Source organism: Melopsittacus undulatus, chromosome 12 (assembly GCF_012275295.1).
Source record: "Melopsittacus undulatus isolate bMelUnd1 chromosome 12, bMelUnd1.mat.Z, whole genome shotgun sequence".
NCBI lineage: Eukaryota > Metazoa > Chordata > Aves > Psittaciformes > Psittaculidae > Melopsittacus > Melopsittacus undulatus.
In genome coordinates, this window is record NC_047538.1 from 14,759,590 (window position 1) to 14,780,382 (window position 20,793).

At 41.2% G+C, this 20,793-nt stretch overlaps 1 protein-coding gene across 2 annotated transcripts in view; it reads right to left on the reverse strand.

The window, feature by feature from the left end:
• Positions 1–441: 441 nt before the first annotated feature.
• Positions 442–20,793, reverse strand: part of GNB1L (G protein subunit beta 1 like) — a 43,576-nt gene continuing 23,224 nt past the window's right edge. Inside the window, exons 2-7 of one of the 2 annotated variants that reach the window (XM_034068377.1) lie at positions 18,302–18,429; positions 17,942–18,067; positions 15,808–15,970; positions 12,036–12,134; positions 6,909–7,124; positions 442–2,267 (exon numbers count right to left, since the gene is read on the reverse strand). In XM_034068377.1, the coding sequence (XP_033924268.1) occupies positions 2,001–2,267; positions 6,909–7,124; positions 12,036–12,134; positions 15,808–15,970; positions 17,942–18,067; positions 18,302–18,429 (999 nt within the window). In that variant the 3' untranslated portion in view covers positions 442–2,000. The remainder of the gene's footprint in view (positions 2,268–6,908; positions 7,125–12,035; positions 12,135–15,807; positions 15,971–17,941; positions 18,068–18,301; positions 18,430–20,793) is intronic. The other variant, XM_005147744.4, reaches the window with a different exon arrangement.

The following is a 20,793-nucleotide window of genomic DNA, read 5'->3' on the forward strand; positions in this document are numbered from 1 at the left end:
ACAGGCTTCATGTGTGGTGTAGGATGAGACAGGACAGCCAAAAGGAAATCCCTTTGCAAACTCTCTGTGATTGGTCCCTGGACCACACACAACAATGTTTTCCATATTTATTTGCTTATTTTTCTACGTCAGTTCTGACATACTTTAGGAAATGGGAAAAAGAAGAAAAGGTTTCTTCCAGGAGCAGGTTGCCTATAAGGCCCCTGCCTCACTCCATAAGGCTGCTGGCTGGAGCCTTGTGTCCAGTGTAGGTGGCTCCTGGGTGGGGGTGGATGATGGAGCACGCACTTACCATCTATGCAACTCTGTCTGGTAGATGTAATGAACACCAGCACGTCCCCTTGACTCGGGATCACTCAAAATCAGGCTTTAACTTTCAACTGCAATGTGATCCTCCATGCAGCTACTGAACAGTAAAGAAATAATCAAAGAAATGCATTATTTAAAGTGCCATCACACTCCAAAATGTGTAAGGCCAAGTTTTATTTCTGAAAGCCTGGGAATAGTATCCTGTTTCTGTGTCTAATGGAAAGAACAATGGGCTGGATGCTTAAGACTTTTAGTCCAACAGTATTCTCTGCCTGTACAGTACAGCTGGGTAGCAGACCCCGACCTTAATTTGCTTCTATGTTTTCCCTGAAATAATTTCTAAAGTCATTTGATGTTGCTGTTCACTACAATTCTGTTGACTTTTTTTTTCATGTTCAGCTCTGTACAGAGGCAGAAACAAGTATTTCTGGTAAAGTATCAACAGTGCACAGCCTGGACACAGAACATTCCAGGCTGTAAAGCCGAGTTCTAGTTTCCAGGCCATCTCCTTTTCAACAAACCAGCCCTTGGTAATTGCAGTTGTAACTGCAGCTTTGTCAGCAAATACAACAGTGAGATATCCATGATCACTTATGTATGTCTATTGCTAAGAGTTTGGTGTACGGTTTAAAAGAATACAAATGTTGCTTCGTGATTCAAACAAATCCCTTCATTGGATGAATTTCAACTTCAATGATTATAGAGCTGGCAAGTTAATGGAGCCATTTGCCCTGTGTGGATAAAGATTTATCCATGCAATTCCCCTAAATGTTAATGGGAGTTGTGTAGCTGAATCCCAGCCTTGCCATGCTGAGACCTACCCCTAACTCTCCAAGGAGAAGGGCGCTAATTGGATTGCTGAGTTTAAACCCTTCAGCTAGTCAGTCTATGGAAAGGATTTAGCACTGGCTCTGAAAGGCTTTACATAGCTTTGCAGTGCAGTGCAGGGGAGGATTTTTTTTTTTACCCCTTTCTTGTGATTAATTATGAAGGTCGAGGTGACAGGAGACATAATGAAATTCATAAATGCCAAAGGCCGTCCCTAGTCACATTCCTGGCTGTTGGTTTAAGTTAGAAACTGACAGAAGCGTGAACAAATCAAGGTTCTGCTAGCCTTTCAGTTATGGGCAACAAAAAGTAACTGACAATGAGAAACCACTGGAGGTGGTTTAATGGGTATAAATTTTCAAGAACGAGTGACATTTTACACTGATAGAGATTTTTGGATACATAAATGCCCTATAAACAGACTTCCCTGCCTATGGGGGTTGTGGACTAGATGATGTTTGAAGGTCCCTTCCAACCCCAACCATTCTGTGATCCTGTGCTCTATATTACGCCCCTATGGCAGTCTGAGGGATTCCAGTCCTTTTTTGCAAAGATATTGGCACCAGTTATTTCAGTAACCTGCTAAAGGCAAGCTATTTTAAAGCCTGTAGCAGAACTCAAAGTGACTTGTTCTGTGTCTTCATTTGTGATTGGCCTTGCTCTGCATGTTACAGATTTTAAAAATCCATTTTCTCTCTGGAAAACTAAACTTGCAGCTTGAACAAGCAGCATAAGAATTAACCCAGGACTCTCACTTCAGCCTGGAAACACATTTTACCGGTTCTCCACATCCAGGTTTGAATTACAGTGTAAAGAATCCTTCACCAATCTTGTTTTCCTAGTCCCTGAAACTGCAGAACACGTCACGTCTGAGTATATATTGACCAGATACTGATGCGGTGATCTTTCGAGCCAGCTGCCAGTAGTCTCTCCCTGGGGTTTTTGTGGTTGGAGAAGGACACACAATGGACAGTTGCTGTGTGATAGTCCAGCACTGCTAAGGGCTTCAGTTTTTTCCAGCCAAAGATCCTGATGCGATGATCCCACCCTGCTGTTGCTACAATCTTCTTGTCTGGACGGATGGTGATATCAGATATACCAGCGTTGACAAGGTTGTGTGTTTTGTAAACCTGTGTGAGAAAGTTAAGAGATGAGCTCTAATTGAAGCCTTGGGTGATATGGTTTAGTGTGAGGTGTCCCTGCCCATGGCAGGGGGGTTGGAACTAGATGATCTTAAGGTCCTTTCCAACCCTACGTATTCTATGATTCTATGAAAACAGAAGAAAAAGGAACCTGGGGGGATTTTAGAAGGTAGAGTGACCAGCAGTATACATTGCTATCACACAGGTAGCAGGGAGCTTTTCACCACATGGCAGATGAAAAATTATAGGCAGAGATGGAAAAGATCTTAATTTGATCCTATCTCTCTCCAGCAACATTCTCTAAAAATAACAGCATCGTCTGTATATTTTTAGTTTATACTGCATTTGAAGGTATTTATATTCTGTCACAGGTGAAGCTTAGAGTCAAGGTTTGAAAACCAGACTACATACCTTTGCTTTTCAAGCTACTCTTGCATGAGCTGCAATGTTCAGTGCTACGGCCAGGTATTTTCCCTGCCTTTGTAGTGTTTCGCATGCTGAGCTGATGTTAAACTACCTGCTACTTGTTTCTACTACTGTGGCCCCTCACAAAAACACCAGTAAGCTGTGGTAGCATTTACAACAGTCTTGAGAAAGGAATGCTTCCAGGAATTAGGTTACAGTGTCAGGAAATCTGTATTTCTAGTACTCCCTCCCAAGAGACTTCTATTTACACCAAATTCCAAGAAGGGGATTATGACCAAGTTATTGATTTCAATCTTGGAAGCCTTTTGTTACTGTTGGGGACTACCGAGCCACAAGTTTCTGAGGGGCACAATTAAATTGGAAGGCCTTTAGCTTCTTTCAGGAGCCACAGGGGTTGCACAGGACTTAGCCCTTCGAAAGAAAAGTTTCCACTTCACTGACATAAGTTTCTCCTGAAGCTCAATGTAATACACTTCTGCTGTGATCACCTCATGTAACTTGTATTAGTCAGCAGTCTGCTGCTGAAGCACAGGCAGTGTGGGCACCAGTGTGATGCACCCATGAGTGCATCTGTGTTGAAATAGTCCAGCTTTTGTTCCAGTGTGGAAGACGCCTTTGGAGCATACGGACCTTGAAGTGCTGTTATTTATAAGCACAACTGAAAATGACATCTTAATGCCACCATCTATTTCAGACTGAATCTGTAGCTATCTTGTACCAAAGCCTAGTATAATTCAGTGCATGTTTTAATAAGTTATGTGGTATTTGCTGTTTTTCTGAAGTGAGAAGGAATTGACACGTATGTTTTAGAGCTAAACAGCTTTTCTCCTCAGAGGATAGTCCATGATGCATAGTTGGCACAGGGTTAAAAAGGATATATTCATTAGAGATCATTTGAACTGTAATACTGATGAGCAGTAGGAGGCTGTATTGGGGCCTTTTTGTGGAGTTGCTACTGCAAAACCTGTACTTTTTGCTGGTATGTATGCTCCCCAGTTAGGCTACTGCAGTGTGGCTTCAGCAGGATTGTTGTTGGCGTATGCATATTGGCAAGGGATGGATTTCTTACTCACGTCACCAGCCTGGCACATGTAAGTTGGGCCTTACTGTGTAACAGATTATTAGCTAATGGCTATAACCAATCCTGGGTGTGGTGCTTCCCATCATTACTGTCATTATGTGGGCAAGAGCCATACAGCAAAATCAGGGCGACTGGGAGAAATTGCATGTCATCAGCAAGCTACAGCTTGAAAGTGAAGCCTATAATGGTGATGCCTTTTGGCTATGGAACATGAGGGAACAGTGGGCATTTGTGCATGATCTGCAAATACAAGAGGTGAGAGAGAAAAACAAACAAAGTAGAACAACTTGCTCAAGGTATATGCAGCCAGGTGAAATCCTACTGCCAGGACTGGTGCCATCCAGTCACTTATGGGCAAATACTGTAGTCGAATGCAAACCAACACAGTTTCCTAACCAGAAAACCAGCTTGTAATTAAGAAAACAAAGAGGTAAAAACAGGTGAGCTACTTTAAGCCAGTCATGACCAAGGAAACTTGCATCTACTAGCAGATGCACTGAGGTATTTTGACAGGCTGAAGCCAACAGAAACCGTCCTCCTGTCCCCTCCTTAACACAGGGGGACAAGATTTTATTTTCTTTTCTTTTTTTTTCTTTTTCATCCCAACCTTCCCTCTTCTACACCCAAACCATGTCTTTAAGCCCTGTTCTTATTAGGAAGAATAGCCAAGATAGCAGTAGCCTCAGCTTCAGCATTTGAGGGAAAAGCCTCAGCAACCCAACCACCAAAACTTGTGCACTTATCTACATTGCCACTTATAGAGTTTTTTTCTGTACAAAGGAGCTCCTGTGATTATCAGATTTCTCAGTTCTGCTTTGTTTATTCACCTGCAGAAGCTGTTTACCTCCTACATTCTACTGCAAACATCATCACATTATTACACTATCTTGTCCAAATTAGAAGGCTCATAATCAATCCAGTCATTTGTTGACAGTGATGATTTCAGCAACTTTCTTGTAGAAGACAATACACCAAACTTTCCCCATAGCAATAAACTATGAAGTTACCTTCATCATCTATTCATTGACAAACTGGAACATTGCCACTTAAAACAGAGCTGAAGAACCATCATTGCGTCATTATTTCTCCACCGGCAGATAGCTCTGCACCACAGTTACTTATTAAAACCTTTAGAATAAAAATAATGTGCCACTGAGTGGCTTTCCAACATCTACCATTACCTCAGGTACCTGGAATGTCAGGGAAAAAAATCCCCATCTGGTTTATATTATTAATGCAATAGTGGAAAAAAACCTTAATCTATGTCCTTGACAATCTCTAGTGCTCATATGAAAGATGCATTTTATTAGGGCATTCATATTCTGTGTGAAGCACAGAAACATTACTTACAGTTTATAATACTTGGCATTTAAATTTATTCTGAGAAAAGCTACTATTGCAGAGTGTGATGCACTGAAGATGTAACTAATCTGACATCTCTTGGGAACATGAATACCCTGTGGAAAACAATACCTGGAATATTTCAGGTGAAAACCTGTTTATTTTCCCCATGAATCACACCTGTATCCCTGCATTATGGGTAACTGATAACTGAAATGTGCTGTGGAGAACAATATTTTCTTTGAATTTGGGAAAAAGCTTTGGTATAATTACTATGAAGGATTATATTAACACCAGAGTATGTGAAGCTTTAAGAAGCCTGTCATGATGTCAGGTTTCTGACACCTTGGCTTCAGAAGACTAGTCTCAATACCAAGTTTCTTACTGGGACTTACCTGCTAACCTTTCTTCTGCTTCCTTGAGTAGTGACAGAAAGGCTGGGGGAGGGAAAACATGAAAAAAACCACCCCCAAAACCATGACAATTGTGTATCAGACTTGTTAAAACTCTATCACATTGGCTTAGAATACCTTTGCTACTTACTTGGCAACTAGTGTGCCTCTTTTACCACACGTTGTATTGCTTATTAAAATTCAGACATTCTCCTAGTGAGTGCTGTGTCCTCCAAACTTTATCTCAGTTGGATGCATTTACGTTACATATACCGGGATTTCAATGCCCTACCGCTCCATATATGCTTGTTTAGGCTGTGGTGAAGCCCAGCAGATTATACACCTTCACCACAGCCCCAAGGTGACAAGTCATCATTGGCTGCCCAAGCACTTGCTTTTCTTCCCGTAGCACCATTTGGAAACAGCATTAACTTGCCACACTACCTAAAAAATGTCCATAAAAAGCTGCAAGAGTAATTACTGTTCTTTCATAGACTGATGTATCCAGCAGTTGTCCTCTCAAAGATGGGATGGGGCATACAGGGTACTCTGCAATGGATGTTCAAGGGACAGCTGCCACTTACAAAAGGGTAAAGCACTCAGCAGTGGAGAGGCTATGCATGGGCCATTTTAATTTTCATGAGCACTAATTTTTATTTATGCACTTCATTTCCACACCTAGTTAAACCTACTTAACCCCCTGGCACTGTTGGAAGACTCGATAATGTTGTCTAGATTAAGCAACATTTATTGCCATTCACTAGCATAGAATGAATTGGTGATCGTGAGACCTCTAAACCAGCCATTCCAGGTATGCAGAGCTCAAACACACACTGATATATCCAATGAACTGATTTTCTCTGCCTCCAGCTGAGGCTCTGAAGGTGCCAAAGGATGCTGGCTGCCTAAACCTCACAGTGCTAGCTGTACTAGCCTACTCTTTTTGTTTGTGAAATATGTCACGGAATATTTCTGTCTTTCCCACACTGGAAATAAAGCTCTAACCATCCAAGCAGAACCTTTGGAAAATCAATCCTTTGTTTCTCATTTTTGTAACTCATTTATAATGTTTAGGACATTCTGAGAGCTGAACACTACTAACGTGATAAATGAAGATACAGAGGCAATGGCTTGAGTAATGCTGGGCTTGTGTGCCTGTTGCAACTTTGGTAAAACCAGAAACATGTGAGACAAGTTTTTTTTGCCTTTTTTTTAAATCCTCACCATCTTGTGCTAAGTCCAGTCACATAGCACAGACATTCTAACCAGTCTGTGATTAATTAGCTAGAGATCTGCAACAACTCTTCTTCATGACTAAATATTTTTTTAGTCTATCAAACTGTTAGTGCAAAGTGGGATAAATGACACTAGAGGGCCAATGATCCTGACCTGGAGGTTCTGTTGCTCATTGAGGCTCCAGATGCTAAGCACCTTTTCAGATGAGCCTGAGATCCCCTTGGCCTTCTCCGAGTCAAAGTCAAGGCTCATCACTGGCTCCTGGTGGCAAGCAAGTTGGCTCAATGCTCTTCCCATTGACAAATTCCAAAGGACCACTGATCCATCTTCATAGCCAGCCAAAAGCAAAGGTTGTGAATCACCGCTGAGCTGATCAAGGGAAAAGCAAAATTGTTTGAAAAGTAAATAGTCTGTTAGGAAAATGATCACCCCCAGGTTAAGTTTTAGTCCAAGCACCAAGAAAATAAATGGAAATGCTGACTGGTGAACAAGTGAGAAATTTACAAGTCTGAATGTCAAAGCTTCATAGTCCATCCGTTTACACAAAGTGTTACTCAGTAACTGCTGATGTGCACATATTTTTATATCTACACATAAAGAGTATGTGTATATATATATATATATATATACACACATACATGTATGTATCTAACATGGACATATATACACACACAGAGAAAATTTCTCTCTGAAAATCCGAACTGTTGCCATCTACAGCACCTTAAGAAAGGCTGCCTGAAGTTTCCAGAAGCTTTACTTCATGGCCTGAACTTTGTGCTCCTTGAAAAAAATTCCTAGAGCAAGCGAGTTACTATCAAGCTATACAAACCCACATGGACACTGAAAGAAGTGCCATGCCCAAAGATTCCAGTTTCACACTGCCAAGTGTAGGGTTACACATAGGGATCAATTACCCAGTGCTTCAAGGTAAACACTGAACCTCCCATAAGGAATCTCTGGGTGAGTCACCAAGGGGTTAACAGGCGCCCGAGTCCCACTGTAACCAATTGAGAGCTATTTTGATTAATGATGTCACAGGCCAAGGGCCATGGCACCCTGGGCAGACACCTAATTTATTTAAGCCTCTGAAATAACTCAAAGAAAGGAACATTACTGGATTACATGTCACACTTAAGGAAAATATTCATCATTGCCCCAGCCAAAAGACTAATGACCCTGTAAGCAGTAACTGGGTATGTGAGTGAAGATGCAAATCCCTAATGCAAAGCAACTACAAAACAGGCATCTGCTAATGCCAGCTATTTCTTTGGTATGAGATGAAACACCAAAAAACAAACATTGGGATTACAACCACCTCATGCAGGCACGTCTAAGAAATGTATCCAGGTTATTCAGCTCTTTCCAAACACTCTTAGATCCTTCAGGATATGTTTACTTCGTATTCAAATCAAAATTAAGTGTAAGGACATTTATAAAGACTTGGTTTTTACCGATATTGCATTACTGAATGAAATGCTTCAAACCTGCCGGCTGTCAATAGCAGGATACCAGACTGCAGTGGCCAAAGGCTCAGTGTTTCTATTAATGGTCCAGACAATTCTTCCACTGGTTACTATTTGTTCTAGGGATAGTTAAACTAACAAGAGATGGGTGGTCTGGGTAACAGAACTGCTGAGTAAAAGCCTCATGTTCTTTCCTCAGACTTACACAGCCTTAAGAAGTGTTTAAATGAGGAATGTATCTCACTGTGTGGAGAAGAAAACTACCTCTTGGAAGAAGGAAAGCCAAGGGGAAATCCCCTACATTGCCTTTCTGAACTGGTATCCCGCAGGAGCCTCATTCTTTGCTTTAAGATCCCTTTGAGAAGGCTGGGAACATGCTCTGGGTAGGAAGGCTTACAGAGAAGGTCTCCTGTAGTGCCCAGAACTGTGCATAATTTCTCTGTCAAATTTTTGATTTGCTAAAATAATAAAAAGAGCAAAGAATGTATGTCAATACATATGAATTAATGTTAAACCATCAGGGTTAAAACTTGAACAGGGAAAATTCAGATTATAGGAAGAAGTTTTTTATTGTTAGGGTGGTGAGGCACTGGAATGGGTTGCCCAGGGAAGCTGTGAATGCTCCATCGCTGGCAGTGTTCAAGGCCAGGTTGGACAGAGCCTTGGGTGATATGGTTTAGTGTGAGGTGTCCCTGCCCATGGCAGGGGGGTTGGAACTGGTCCTTTCCAACCTAAACCATTCTGGGATTCTATGATTTTGGATGAAGAGGACCTGGTTTTTGAAAGTTAAAAAAAGAAATCTGAATGATACAAACATTCCAGGTTTAATTTATATTCAGTAAAGGGCAAAACCTTCAAAGCAAAACAAAGTCATAGCACATCCACCCCCCCTTATTTGTCCTATGAGCACAGGACTCCAGAGTCCTGGGACTCTGCAGCAGATAGAGCTTCCATTAGCCAGCAACACAAGATATGGGTGGGCAGGGTTAGCTCCTCTGCCTTACTCAGCACCAGACAGCAGATTTTCATAGGTGCTCATAACCCTCATTAAGACAAGAGTGAGTGCTCAGCATTATGGGAAAAGCGAAGCAAAACCTTTTGTTGTTGGGTTTTTTGGTGCTGTGGGTATCTTAGCTTAGATTTGAAACCCAGTAACTTGCAAGTGAGATTTAAGACTGGCCTATTTTGAAAGCCAAGTATTGTTTTCTATGAACTGAAGGTCTCCTCACTATTTCTTCCCAACTTTTCGTAACGTATGAAGTGCAGTATTTTGATAAGTACATGTACTTGAACTTAAACAATAAAGCCATTGAAAGATCGGGGAACCTCTCAAGCTGATGCCTGGATTCACCAGGCAGTGGTTTCACAACAGCCTGTTTATTTCAGTTGCTAATAATGGACACTTCTGGTGAAAAGTCTTCTCCATTCATGTTCTGTTTCAGTGGAAAAATGAAAATATAAATCATCGTTCTTCCTAAGCAGAACACTTTGTTGTTGCATTTGGATACTTGTCAAGGAAGGAAGAGGAGGTGATCTGCTGTCAGCTCAACAGCAATAATTGCTGTAGTTTATATAAAGTAATAACTCTGCATTTCCAGTTTCTACATGTATTATTCCTGTTGCATTTTTTTTTGCACCATTACGCAACATGATGCCTTCCCCAAGGAGTGCAAAAAATTTAAGGGAAGCCTATTCTTACTCTTGCAAATCCTGCTCCACCCAGTTAGTAATAGCAGGAAGGTGTGAAGCTGAAGGCACAAAGTATTTAGGAATATGAACATTCACAAGGCAAAAACCTGTTGTACAAACTAATACATTTAAGGACAGACCTAGTAAAACAAGGGGGAAAAGCTTCAAAACAACAAAATAAACAGCCACAAGCTTTTTAACTGCTTTGGTTAAGCTGGTGAGGCTTAATCTACAAGCCTAACCTAAGCCTCAATTTCCTTCTGCTCTATAGTAACGTTTCTAATTCATTGTGCTGCTGGTCAAGTGCAGTTTCCCTGGTACACGGATCTTTGTTTATTGGCATGCAGAACAATACAATACATGGCCATAGCCCCCAGACTCTTGCTGGGCAACAACCACAAGCATGCTTCCTTCAGACCATTATGTGGCTCTCTCCATGTCAGCTTCTGTTTCAACTTGTTAATTTACTGTGCCATAAGCAACATCAAATAATCTGTTAGGCAACACGTTGCCCACAGGCGATGGGTTGGGGAGAGCTCATCTCCCGGGTATGTCTATATTGCCCAATACAATAATGCACAGAGGAATCCTGGATGGCCTCTATACAGGAAGGGCTTCAGCTGGGTTAGCTTGTGTTCCTCTGCTTTTATGGTTACAGGGTTACTCAGTGTGCCACTTCCAGTGAAACCACAGAACAGAATGCAGAGCATCACTTTGGTATACCACAAACAATTATTTGCCTTTAAGAGTATTCTCCTCCCCCACACTTTTAAACCGAGTTGCACTCATTTGTAAAAGAGCATGCCCTGCTGTGAGACTGTGAGGGATTATCTACCCTGGCCTGCTGCAGTCTAGGAAGTTGCAGTGACTTTCCCAAGCTAGAATTTGCATGGAATAATTTACCTTTTCCCAGTTCCCCGCTTTATCCCCACTGGCAACAAAATTAAAACCTACATAAAATTAAGACTCTGCACCTGCTCTGCTTCCTAGAGCAATAGCAATATTAGTGCATGTAGAAAACACAGCAAGACAGAGGACTTTTTATAAAGGCAACAAAATTTTCAACACTGATCATTTCCTCAGTTATCTTCACCTTATTAAAAAATGCCCAGAGACAGAAAGCCCCATTCATTTCATTGAGCACTGAACACTGATTGCATTTTTAGGAGAAACTTTCTGTTTAATAAAAGCCTAATCAGTCTATTTCATTTTCTTTCCTAGTTTTTAATTACAGCATTACAGGGACTTGAACTGTGGCCTCTCCTAGTTTTGTCTGAATTCCTCTAGGCTTCAGTCACTCCAGGACCTTGTGTAAGGACACTAAGGCCTCAAATTCACAACTGACTGATAACTTTTTCGACTGAAACCAATATAAATGTTCAGATGAACCTGCAGGAATAACATACCTGACATCAGCTCGGATGGCAATGCAGTCCTGTAACAGTATGTGGTTGGGAATCAGCCAACTGATTAAACTGGGAATCCGCTTTGTCACCAACTCTCTCGTTTTTACAGCCAATCACCTAATCTCCTTCCTCCCTCTACTGCCACCTTTTTGTATTATGTGGCTTCCATTGTAGGCACCCCATAAAGAGAACGGGCTGATTCTTTGCAAATATGTTTAGGGTTTTATTTTTTCCACTAACTGCTTTTATTTACCTTTTTGTTCAAAGCAGAACCACCATAAATACTGTTCCTATTGTATGCCTGGAATAGAAATGTTCATAGAATGCTTCCTTGTCCTGAGGGCATTGAAGTGAATGTAACCTGCCATTAAAATTGCTGTTTTTAAGTAACCCAATAATTTCTCATCGTTCTTAATGCAGTGAGAAACCATATCAAACAATCAGCTTTGGTAAGTCACTCATTTTCCTCTTGATTGATGCAAAAACCGTATCTATCCTAAGGATACAAAGCTTTTCCTGAGCATTTGCAAATCTTCCATTAAAGCTTGGAGAGCTCTGAAAGTTACATTAAGGATGTTCACAAATCTTTCCCCCCTTTAATAGTATAATTACTTGATTGGTTTGATAATAAATCAAAATCCAAGTGAAGAAAGATTCATGTGCTTCATATAAAATGAATCACAGGGAAAACATTTCACAATTAGCAGGCACTCTTCCCTTACCTGCCATAACTTCAGACACATGGGCATGCCCAGCTTGGCACCCGCCTCTGGCTTCAAGGTACAGACTGACGTCTTGGATGGCAGCTCCAAAACCTGAACCTGACATCAGGAAAACAAGAGTATTTGGTCCAGCTCCAGGTCAAAATTCTGCTGTTGAAAACACAAGTCTTTTAAGGTGATTAAGGTTAGTATAAGCTCTTCCAGTAAAAACTGTCTGGAGGAAACAGGAATGCATGTTAAGTTGGAAATGTAGGGGAATCTACAGCTATCTAAATACAGTCATTGTTTTAGGAAAGACCAGACAAAACTGCTGGAATGAACACATCCTCTTCTTTCCCCCTTCTAGTCAATTTGTCTTAGTGTTCTTTCTGTACAGCAGATGATATTGTGCGTACAGTAGATGATACTGCAGACTGCTTCATCTGAAAATACTTCCCCAGTTCCTCTCCCTTGCCCTTTTTTCCATCTCTGTGGCTAATTTTTTGTTATGTTTGCTCGCGGACACTTGCACCGTATCCTCTGTTCTGTCATGGTAACACAGAGCTTGCATGGGCACTATGTATATATCAAAGGTGGATTTTTTATTTACTGACTTCACTAACAAATGTAAACCAGAATTTACTAATGCAGGCTGGAGTGGGGATGGCACACGATTATGTTCCACACAACACTGTCTGACCCTGCTTTGAATAGGGTCAGACAATGTTGTGTTAAACACCTGCTCTCTGTCTACTCAGCAGCTTCCACTGTTACTTGCACTGATGGCAATGAATTATGGATCATCTTTTTTCTTTTTTTAGCATTGGGCAAGTCTTTCCTCTGCCAAGGAAGTAGCTCATTTCCACCCCAGGATGACGGCAGGCAAGATCAGGGGAGTCTGCCTTTGCAATTTGGCACGGGAAGGTTTTGAGTCTCTTGATTGACACAGCAGTGTCTCACTATGGGCTGATTCTCCAGCCTGGAACTATGGAGAAATAGAAGTTCTTAGGTATCAAAAGCTTGCTGCCATTTCTCACATGCATACTTAATCACTAAGGTGATCTTTTATTTTAGTTAAATAAACAATGGTCTGCATTATCTCATAAAATTAAAGGACTTAAAACATTTTATAAATCCAGCACCACCAACCATTCTGGGCTATTTCAGAATGTGCAAAAGCCCAACAGGGCTGTTGGACAGCCCCAGTCACGCGAATTTCCTTAAGCATCTGAGATGAGGTATTAGACAAATATGGCTCCTCTGGGAGCCATCAGTCAGGACCACGGCAGCTGCGATGGCTTTCCAATCCCATACCTTTAGTTCAAAGCTTGCCAGAACATCTTCCTATTTCTAGGGGTTGTCAGCTAGCCTGCCAAAAGCCAGCTGCACTCTAGGAGTGCAAGTCGATAAACACAATATACACTTCCTAAAGCCACTTAGCAGTGGGGCAGGAAACTATCTTCCAGATTTGAGGAATGGAGGCTACAGCGAAGATGTAGACCAAAACTATGAACAGACCAATGTTTAATCATCTGGGAATTCTGGTTCTTTGGAGCTACACTCTTAACAAAAGATGCTTTTCTCTTGGCAACGTTCTTGCTATCAACATAATGACCAAGACAGCTATTGCAGGAAATGGGCTATAAATATGGTGACCTGCTCTCATCTTGCATCTTTCATCACTGGCCCTCCAAAGGGCATTGCCTCGAAGACAACACTGAAACTGTAACTTTTACGTAATAAGGAAGGGTAAGTGTTCTGTGATAAACACAATTCTGTGGGTTAAAAGAAAAAAAATCCTATCTTCTTCACTTTACCTTGGTTAAAAATGGACAAACTGGTACAAGGGCTTCAGCTGGGCTTGCAAAGGGCAAAGAAAAGCACAAAGATGAGAAAAGCTTTCTGCAGAAGGCCAGCAGGCATGAGCTGCCTGTGTTAGATTGACAGTTCCAGAGACTGTCTGCATTAGAGGCAACTGAGCCTTAGAAATAAATACTATTTCATATATTTTGACAACTGTAACCTAAAACTTGAAGTTCTGTGTTTATATTGGTTTTGCTTAATAGGAGAAAGATTTGCCTTTGCCTGAGGTTAATAGTGTTCCTGGGTGGCTAAAACTGGCCACAAGGAAACACACCCTTTTTCTTTTTCACATTAATAAAGCTTTTAACATGTTTCTGGCAAATTGGCAAGAAAAGTGCATGTAACTCATAATTGGTGATTTAAATGCAATCATGAACAAATAAATGCCTGTTCAGATCTCATTATTTATGGACTGAACCTGCTTTAAGACAAAATTACTCTTTTTTTGGGCACCAGCCAAGCATAAACACTTATTAAGTCTTAATTTTAATCATAAGCTGCAAATGCACTGTGTCTCACACAGTGCTGCCTATTTGGAAGCACTATATATTATAGGAGCTTTTGTGAATGTCTTGAAACCCGACACAGTTCTAATGTTAAGGTTCATACACAGAGTGGAACTCTTACCTCAGGAGACAGCAAATCACTATCAGTTTGCAGGGCCCAAGGACAGAAATGAAAATAAAACAGAGGTGAGTTGTAAGAGACTTCGGGGTAAACACCTTCTCTTTGGATCAGGCGGTTATTCAGTTGTTCATTTTCAGAATGTGTGTGTTTGTGCTCTCTGCCTGACACAAAAACTCTTTTCTGGCTGACACAAGAACGCACTTGTCAGTTGTTTTATTTTTAACTGAAGTATTATGAGCACTGCTGTAAAATGGAGAGAGGCCTTTGTCTGATCAGAACAAGGTACAGGAATGGTTGTATTTACTGGTACAGTGGTTGTGTCTACAGGCTTGGTCAGTTCTGTAAAAGGCTGAACATTCTGGCTGTTAGCCAACAAAGTACTTAAATATCTGCTTAAGTTCTGAATAATAAGAAATTCACATTTTCTTACAATACAGGCACCATTCCCACTTATTACTTCATCTATAAAATATGCAACTTTCAGTTTCAAGATCTGTATCCCATAGTCCAGAAAAGCATCTGACCTTGAAATTAGCAACAATATTTCTTTTCATATTTATGCCAGTTGGGTTTTTTTAAATATTTTTGGTATTTTGACGTCAAGTATTTGAAATAATTAATTTTTGTGTGATGTCCTCAAATAGTCTTTCAAAGAAAACAAAACTATGATTTCTCCAAAGCAGAAGAGGAAACTGACAACAAAGCTGTCAGTCAGTGACTCTGTGATCATGGGTTTTAGATGTGGACTTACCCAGTAGGAACTGAAAGGCACCCTACAATTATCTCATACTGAGCAAACCTCTGGCTGCTAATAGTGATCCAACTATTTCCAGCCAAAGTACCAGTTAAAGAATTAGCCTGGGGTGAAAGACCATGTATTGCATTACAAATCACCTACACCTCCCCTCCTCTCACCAAGCACGACTTTCAGCTTCAGATGGAAGATGAGTACCTCCACCTGATGACAGACTTTCTGACCATTAGTTCCCACAAAAACTCTTGTTCCCCTTCAACAGTACTGAGCAGCATCAGAGGAGTTTTAAAAACTCCTGCACGTGAAAGATCAGCAGCAGCTGCGAATACTTACATGTTAGACAATATTGGGGTGGTATCCTTGTTATCGGAGCTTGAGTTATAGAATTCAGTCATCTTTCTGGGAGGTAAAATTAGTGATTAGGACCCCCAAAGGCTCCTTGCTCTGCCCTCTCTCGAGCAGAGAACTTCAGAGTAGTGAAGTTTCCCCTTCTCAACTATCTCCTTTCAAAACCAAAAGCAATCTCCCAGAAAAAAAGATACTTCCTACCTCCTCCAGGGCTTTGGCTGCCATGGCCATTAGCCAGCGTCCCTGTGCCACCATTAACAAAGAGCATCTGCAGAATCCCACATTCTCCGTAAAGACAGAATCCATCACTGCAGTCCGTCCTTCTGCCAAATCCCATAAGCAGATCCTCTGGTCACGACCCTGACTGTTACAGTAAAACAAGTTATCCATGGGCAGCAGGTCTGAGAAAGCCTGACTCCTGCAGGCTAGTATCTCAAAGTAGGGTCTTTAACATGCAGCAAAGGAGTGAGCTTGGTACAGCTTCTGTGGGGTATTGACAGGGTCTTTCATGAAACGTGGTAACTGGGAACCACCAAGACAATCACCCTTCTGCTGGCTGCACAACTGACCAGTAGGTTCAAAAGTTCCTGGGAGGAGGAAGGGCCTGAGGGGGAGTCCGGTACCCTGCAGTCACAGCTAGCCATGTTTCCTTGTGAAAAGGGACCTGATCAAACACAGTTATGCTATTTATATGTGTGTATGTATTTCTGAAGTTTCATGACTATTTGAGCATATTAATCATAAATGGTAAAATGTAAGTATTCTTATTAGGGCTAATCTAAAGGAAACAAAGGTATCCAGAGAGTAACACATTCAACACTTTCACCCTCGCAATGAAGTAGAAATGTCAGGTATATTGACATCTGAAAGACAAATAGCAAGACAACAAAGACCACATCAAAGATAAATAAAAGGCTACAGTTACCCAATGGTCAACTTCCCACAGCCACAGGGAGGGCACAGAAGACTTACAACTCTGTGTGTGTGGTGTTGTAACAAGAGAAGGACTGCTGGTGCAGTGAGTAGCAGGAATTAAACAATGAAACACCGTGGTTAAAATATCCAAACCCAGAGAACCAGCATCTGCATCACTGCCTCATCACGGCAGCTCACAGACTCCTCTGCACACCTCTCCATCCCACTCAAAAGTCTATATGTTGCTCCCAGACAGTAAAACCAAAGGGCACAGCATTAACTGCTACAGATTTACATGATCCCACTGTCCCCGAAACAAAGCTTCCAGTTGACAAGCTATAGTAGCACAGGATACATGTCCTTATGTTATCACCTGGGACAAGGAGTCATGAAAAATCCCTTCTCCATTTCTTGTTTTAATTAGCAGTATCACCTTGGGGAAGTATGAAACCAAAACAGAGGTAGATGCAAATCTACAGACTGTTGAGACTTCAACAATACAGAAACTCCCACCTGCTGTTCAGCGGAGTGACAAACTGTCCAAATATTTATAGCACTGTGCATACAAACAATGAGGTACTGCAAGGAATTGTTGTGATTCAGCTTTTGAACACAAAAAGTACAGACAACTGCTGTCCTAAAATTGCACTGCTATGTGAACTGTTATATAGCAAAATTAGAGGTATGGGAAAACTCAATAATTATACAAACAATGCTCATTCAGTATGATTTTATGGGGGAGAGTGTTGATAATTGTACTTAAGCAGATAACAAATATAAATGCTAATGAGTTCCACTGTATATTATAAGAGATGTCGTCTCCAGATAAACATGTCAGAACACCTCCTAGTCATACAGACACTTTGGCATCTACTCTAGATCACCTGTCTAATCCAAAGTACACAAATCTTCCCCTTTCCTTGCTAAACAAGAAGATATTTTGCAACAAAGCAAAGGCATACAACTCAGCGTTCTTGCTCATTTTCAGTCTTCCATTCTCCGTCTCTGATTCTTCTCTTCCCTACCTTTTCTCCCTCTCCCCTCTATTTATAAACTCTGTATATAAATTTTGATCTTCCCTGATAACCAGTTGTGAAGCACCTGTCACCTTCAAATCCAATTGTATTTCCTTTACCCAGAGACCTCACCTGATCTCAGTGCAGTAATAAAGCCACCATGGACCCCAATTGTCATGATGTCATCACATATACATCATAACGAAATTAATCACATAATTTTTTCCACTTTTTGTTCTACAGTTTTCTCCGTGTTTTTGTACTTTTCTACATTTCCTTAAGCACTGGAGAGACTTTCACTGACTCCACAAATAAAAGACTCATTTTTTCCCCCCCTCTTCAATCACATACAGCACAGAGACAAAAGTATTTTCACCAGGTTTTGTCTGCTTTGCTTTGCTAACCTGAGGAGCCTGTTTTTACCACCGACAGTCTCCACACAGTAGACAGATTTTCTCCCATGGCCATCCAGTGCTGTGTCCACTCTGTGTGTTTTCAGGTTCCAGACATGGATAAGCCCATTCTCAGACCTGGCAGTAAGAACAGATGCTTTAGTGAGGCCTCTGTCTGATAAGACAGTCTGATACTTTTGATGGGTTTTTTTCCGAAGCTGAAGCTGTATGTACACAGGTAATACACTCCTCAGTCACAAACCAGGCATTTGGTTGTTTTCTCCAGATACAATGTATTATTTAGATAAATTGTGGTTTAAACAGAAATGCCCATATGATGTTCAACTCAGCCAGAAATCCTGGTTTACTTACCCAGAGAAAAGAATAGGGATATCGGGCTCCTGGCCTCCACAGGAGAAATGCAGAGTGTGGACTGCAGCACTGGTACCTCTGAGAACAAACTGCGGATCTGGAGGTGGCAGAGCCATCTGAGTGATGAGCTGGGGGAATGAGAAGATGACACAGATGTCACACAGGGTAAGGCAGTCTAAATGGAAATGACAATTTTAAATATATACTGATCAGGACATTGTTTTCCTAGTCACTTCCCTCTCTCATTTATCATTATTTGATGTTATTTCTATTTGCCATGCAGTGCAGTGCAATAAGAAAGTATTTCCTCTTAACATTGACTCATCAAGCAGCTGTCAAATCTGCTTTTTGCTGCATTCCTTTTTAAGCAAGTTAAGTGTTGAGCTGGCCATGTGCACACACCTCGCACACACTTGGAAACACTAAATTGTTCAGCTCTTTTCCCTGACACAAAAAGGAAGAGCTGCAAAATGCAAGAAATTGGATACCCATAATTTCAGTGGGCAAGCAATTTATCATTCCACTTAGCCCCTTGGCAAGTCTTTCCCCTTCTTCCCCATAAAAGTACTGCTTCTGCGTATTCCACTCACAACCATTTACAGAGAAGCACTGCAGTGAACATATCAACTGAAAAGCATTTCAGGTGAGATTAGTTATGATCATTTTTATACAAGAATCCCATCACTTCCAAATGCTTGAGTTTTTTGTTCCAAGTATGGTTACTTGAAAAAAAAAACCCTCAGTAATTCACACTAACCTGGTAACTATTGTGTTAAACACTTTATTCCAAGGGGTTTGTATTCCCCAAAAGATCAGTAAAGAGAGATGGATGCTTTCAGCTTTATGTGATTAGTCCAGTTGTGATCTGAGTCAGCACAGAACAGGGCAAGTGCACAGGAAAGCATGGTGCCCTGTCTACGATGGGAAATGTGAAGGACAATTGGTTATAAACTCACAGCTGGTGTGACCCAGGTAGGTACACTCTTACTGATCTGGCACTTTTGACAGTATTCCCGCCCACATTAGCACAGGCACAGTCTGCAGGTGCACAAGCACCAAAGGACAAGGATGACTTCCCTGTGTTCTGACCTGCTGCAAGTGCCCCTCCAGACCTGTGCTGGGACTAGGTAACCAGCAGCTTCTTTGACTGTAAGTACAATGTGCAATTCATTGGAAAATGCATTGTAACATGCATTACGAGAAATATTTTTACTATGAAAAGTTTTTACTGTTTTATCTGTGACTTAGCCATGTTTGTATTTCTGCTTCTGTCTTGCTGACCTGACCTCATACAGAAAAGGACAGCTTTTACCACTATAGATGTCACCACTCTTTCCCATTCATGCATATATAACACTGGATTAAAGAAAACGGTTTCTAAATTCAGTAAGGGATGATCAGCAGATGTTTCTCTGCCTGCTGGTTCACAGCAGAGGAATTGCAGATGACTGCAGCAAAGTGCTAGAGCTAAAAGTCAAATGGCAAATTGAAACAACTCTTGTCATCTCTCTTCAGTATCAGCTTTTGAATTTTGTTTAATGGATGCGCTTGCTATGGCACCTCATTTGCAGGTCTACCCTGGGTGTTTATAGATCAGTAATCACCATGGTACCTGTAAGTCCTAATTAAACACAATTATCTTTTAGGACAGGTGATGAAATAGGATTCTTCAGCATAATACTCAGTTCTCCCTCAATAGCACTGTGTAATTAGATATGAAAATAATGAGATCAGTGGATATCCTCTTTGTTTTAGTGCCCTGACTCATTTGGTTTATGATGTTGTCTGATGATCTAGCATCTTGACAGGCTGGAGTAAATTTTCAGGTGATTACATGATGTACAAGTTCTCCCCCATGGTGAGATCCAGCTCCTGACTGCCCGTCTGTAACCTGTTTCACTTCTGTTGTAAACCTGTTAGACTAAGGGTTTTGTCACTAAAGGCCACCTCTTTGGGACACTACAGCTGTATGCTATTCCACTCAGAATGTCACTCTGTAGAACCATGTAAATGTAACAGGCGGCCGGGCGGTTTGTCAGAGGAGTGGGGTCCCTCTTCACAGTGCAATGATCGTGGGTTACTGCACTGAGCAAGGAAGACAAAATAGAACTGAGTCAACCCAGAGGCTATCTGGGATTACAAGGCAGGTTTTTAATAGCATTTTTCTAATTACTGACACACAAGTTTTTGCTGACAGACAGCAAGTGTGTGCGTGGCTGTGGGAAGGGTTTTACCTGGCATGAAACAGACGCTACTAATGCATGTCTTTACAAGGATGATATTTCAGAAAAATTCTCAGGCTGGATACAGGAACAAAACATGACTACTGACAACATACTTGCAAGCTGTAAGCACATGAAATGACGTTTTGCTCCTTGGAGCCTGGTTGCTTTTTTGCTAATCAGATATGTGAATCTGGAAATTGGGCTTAATATCGAACCTATGTCATTTTTTATTGGGGTTATGAGATGATTCTTTATGAAATTCCTATT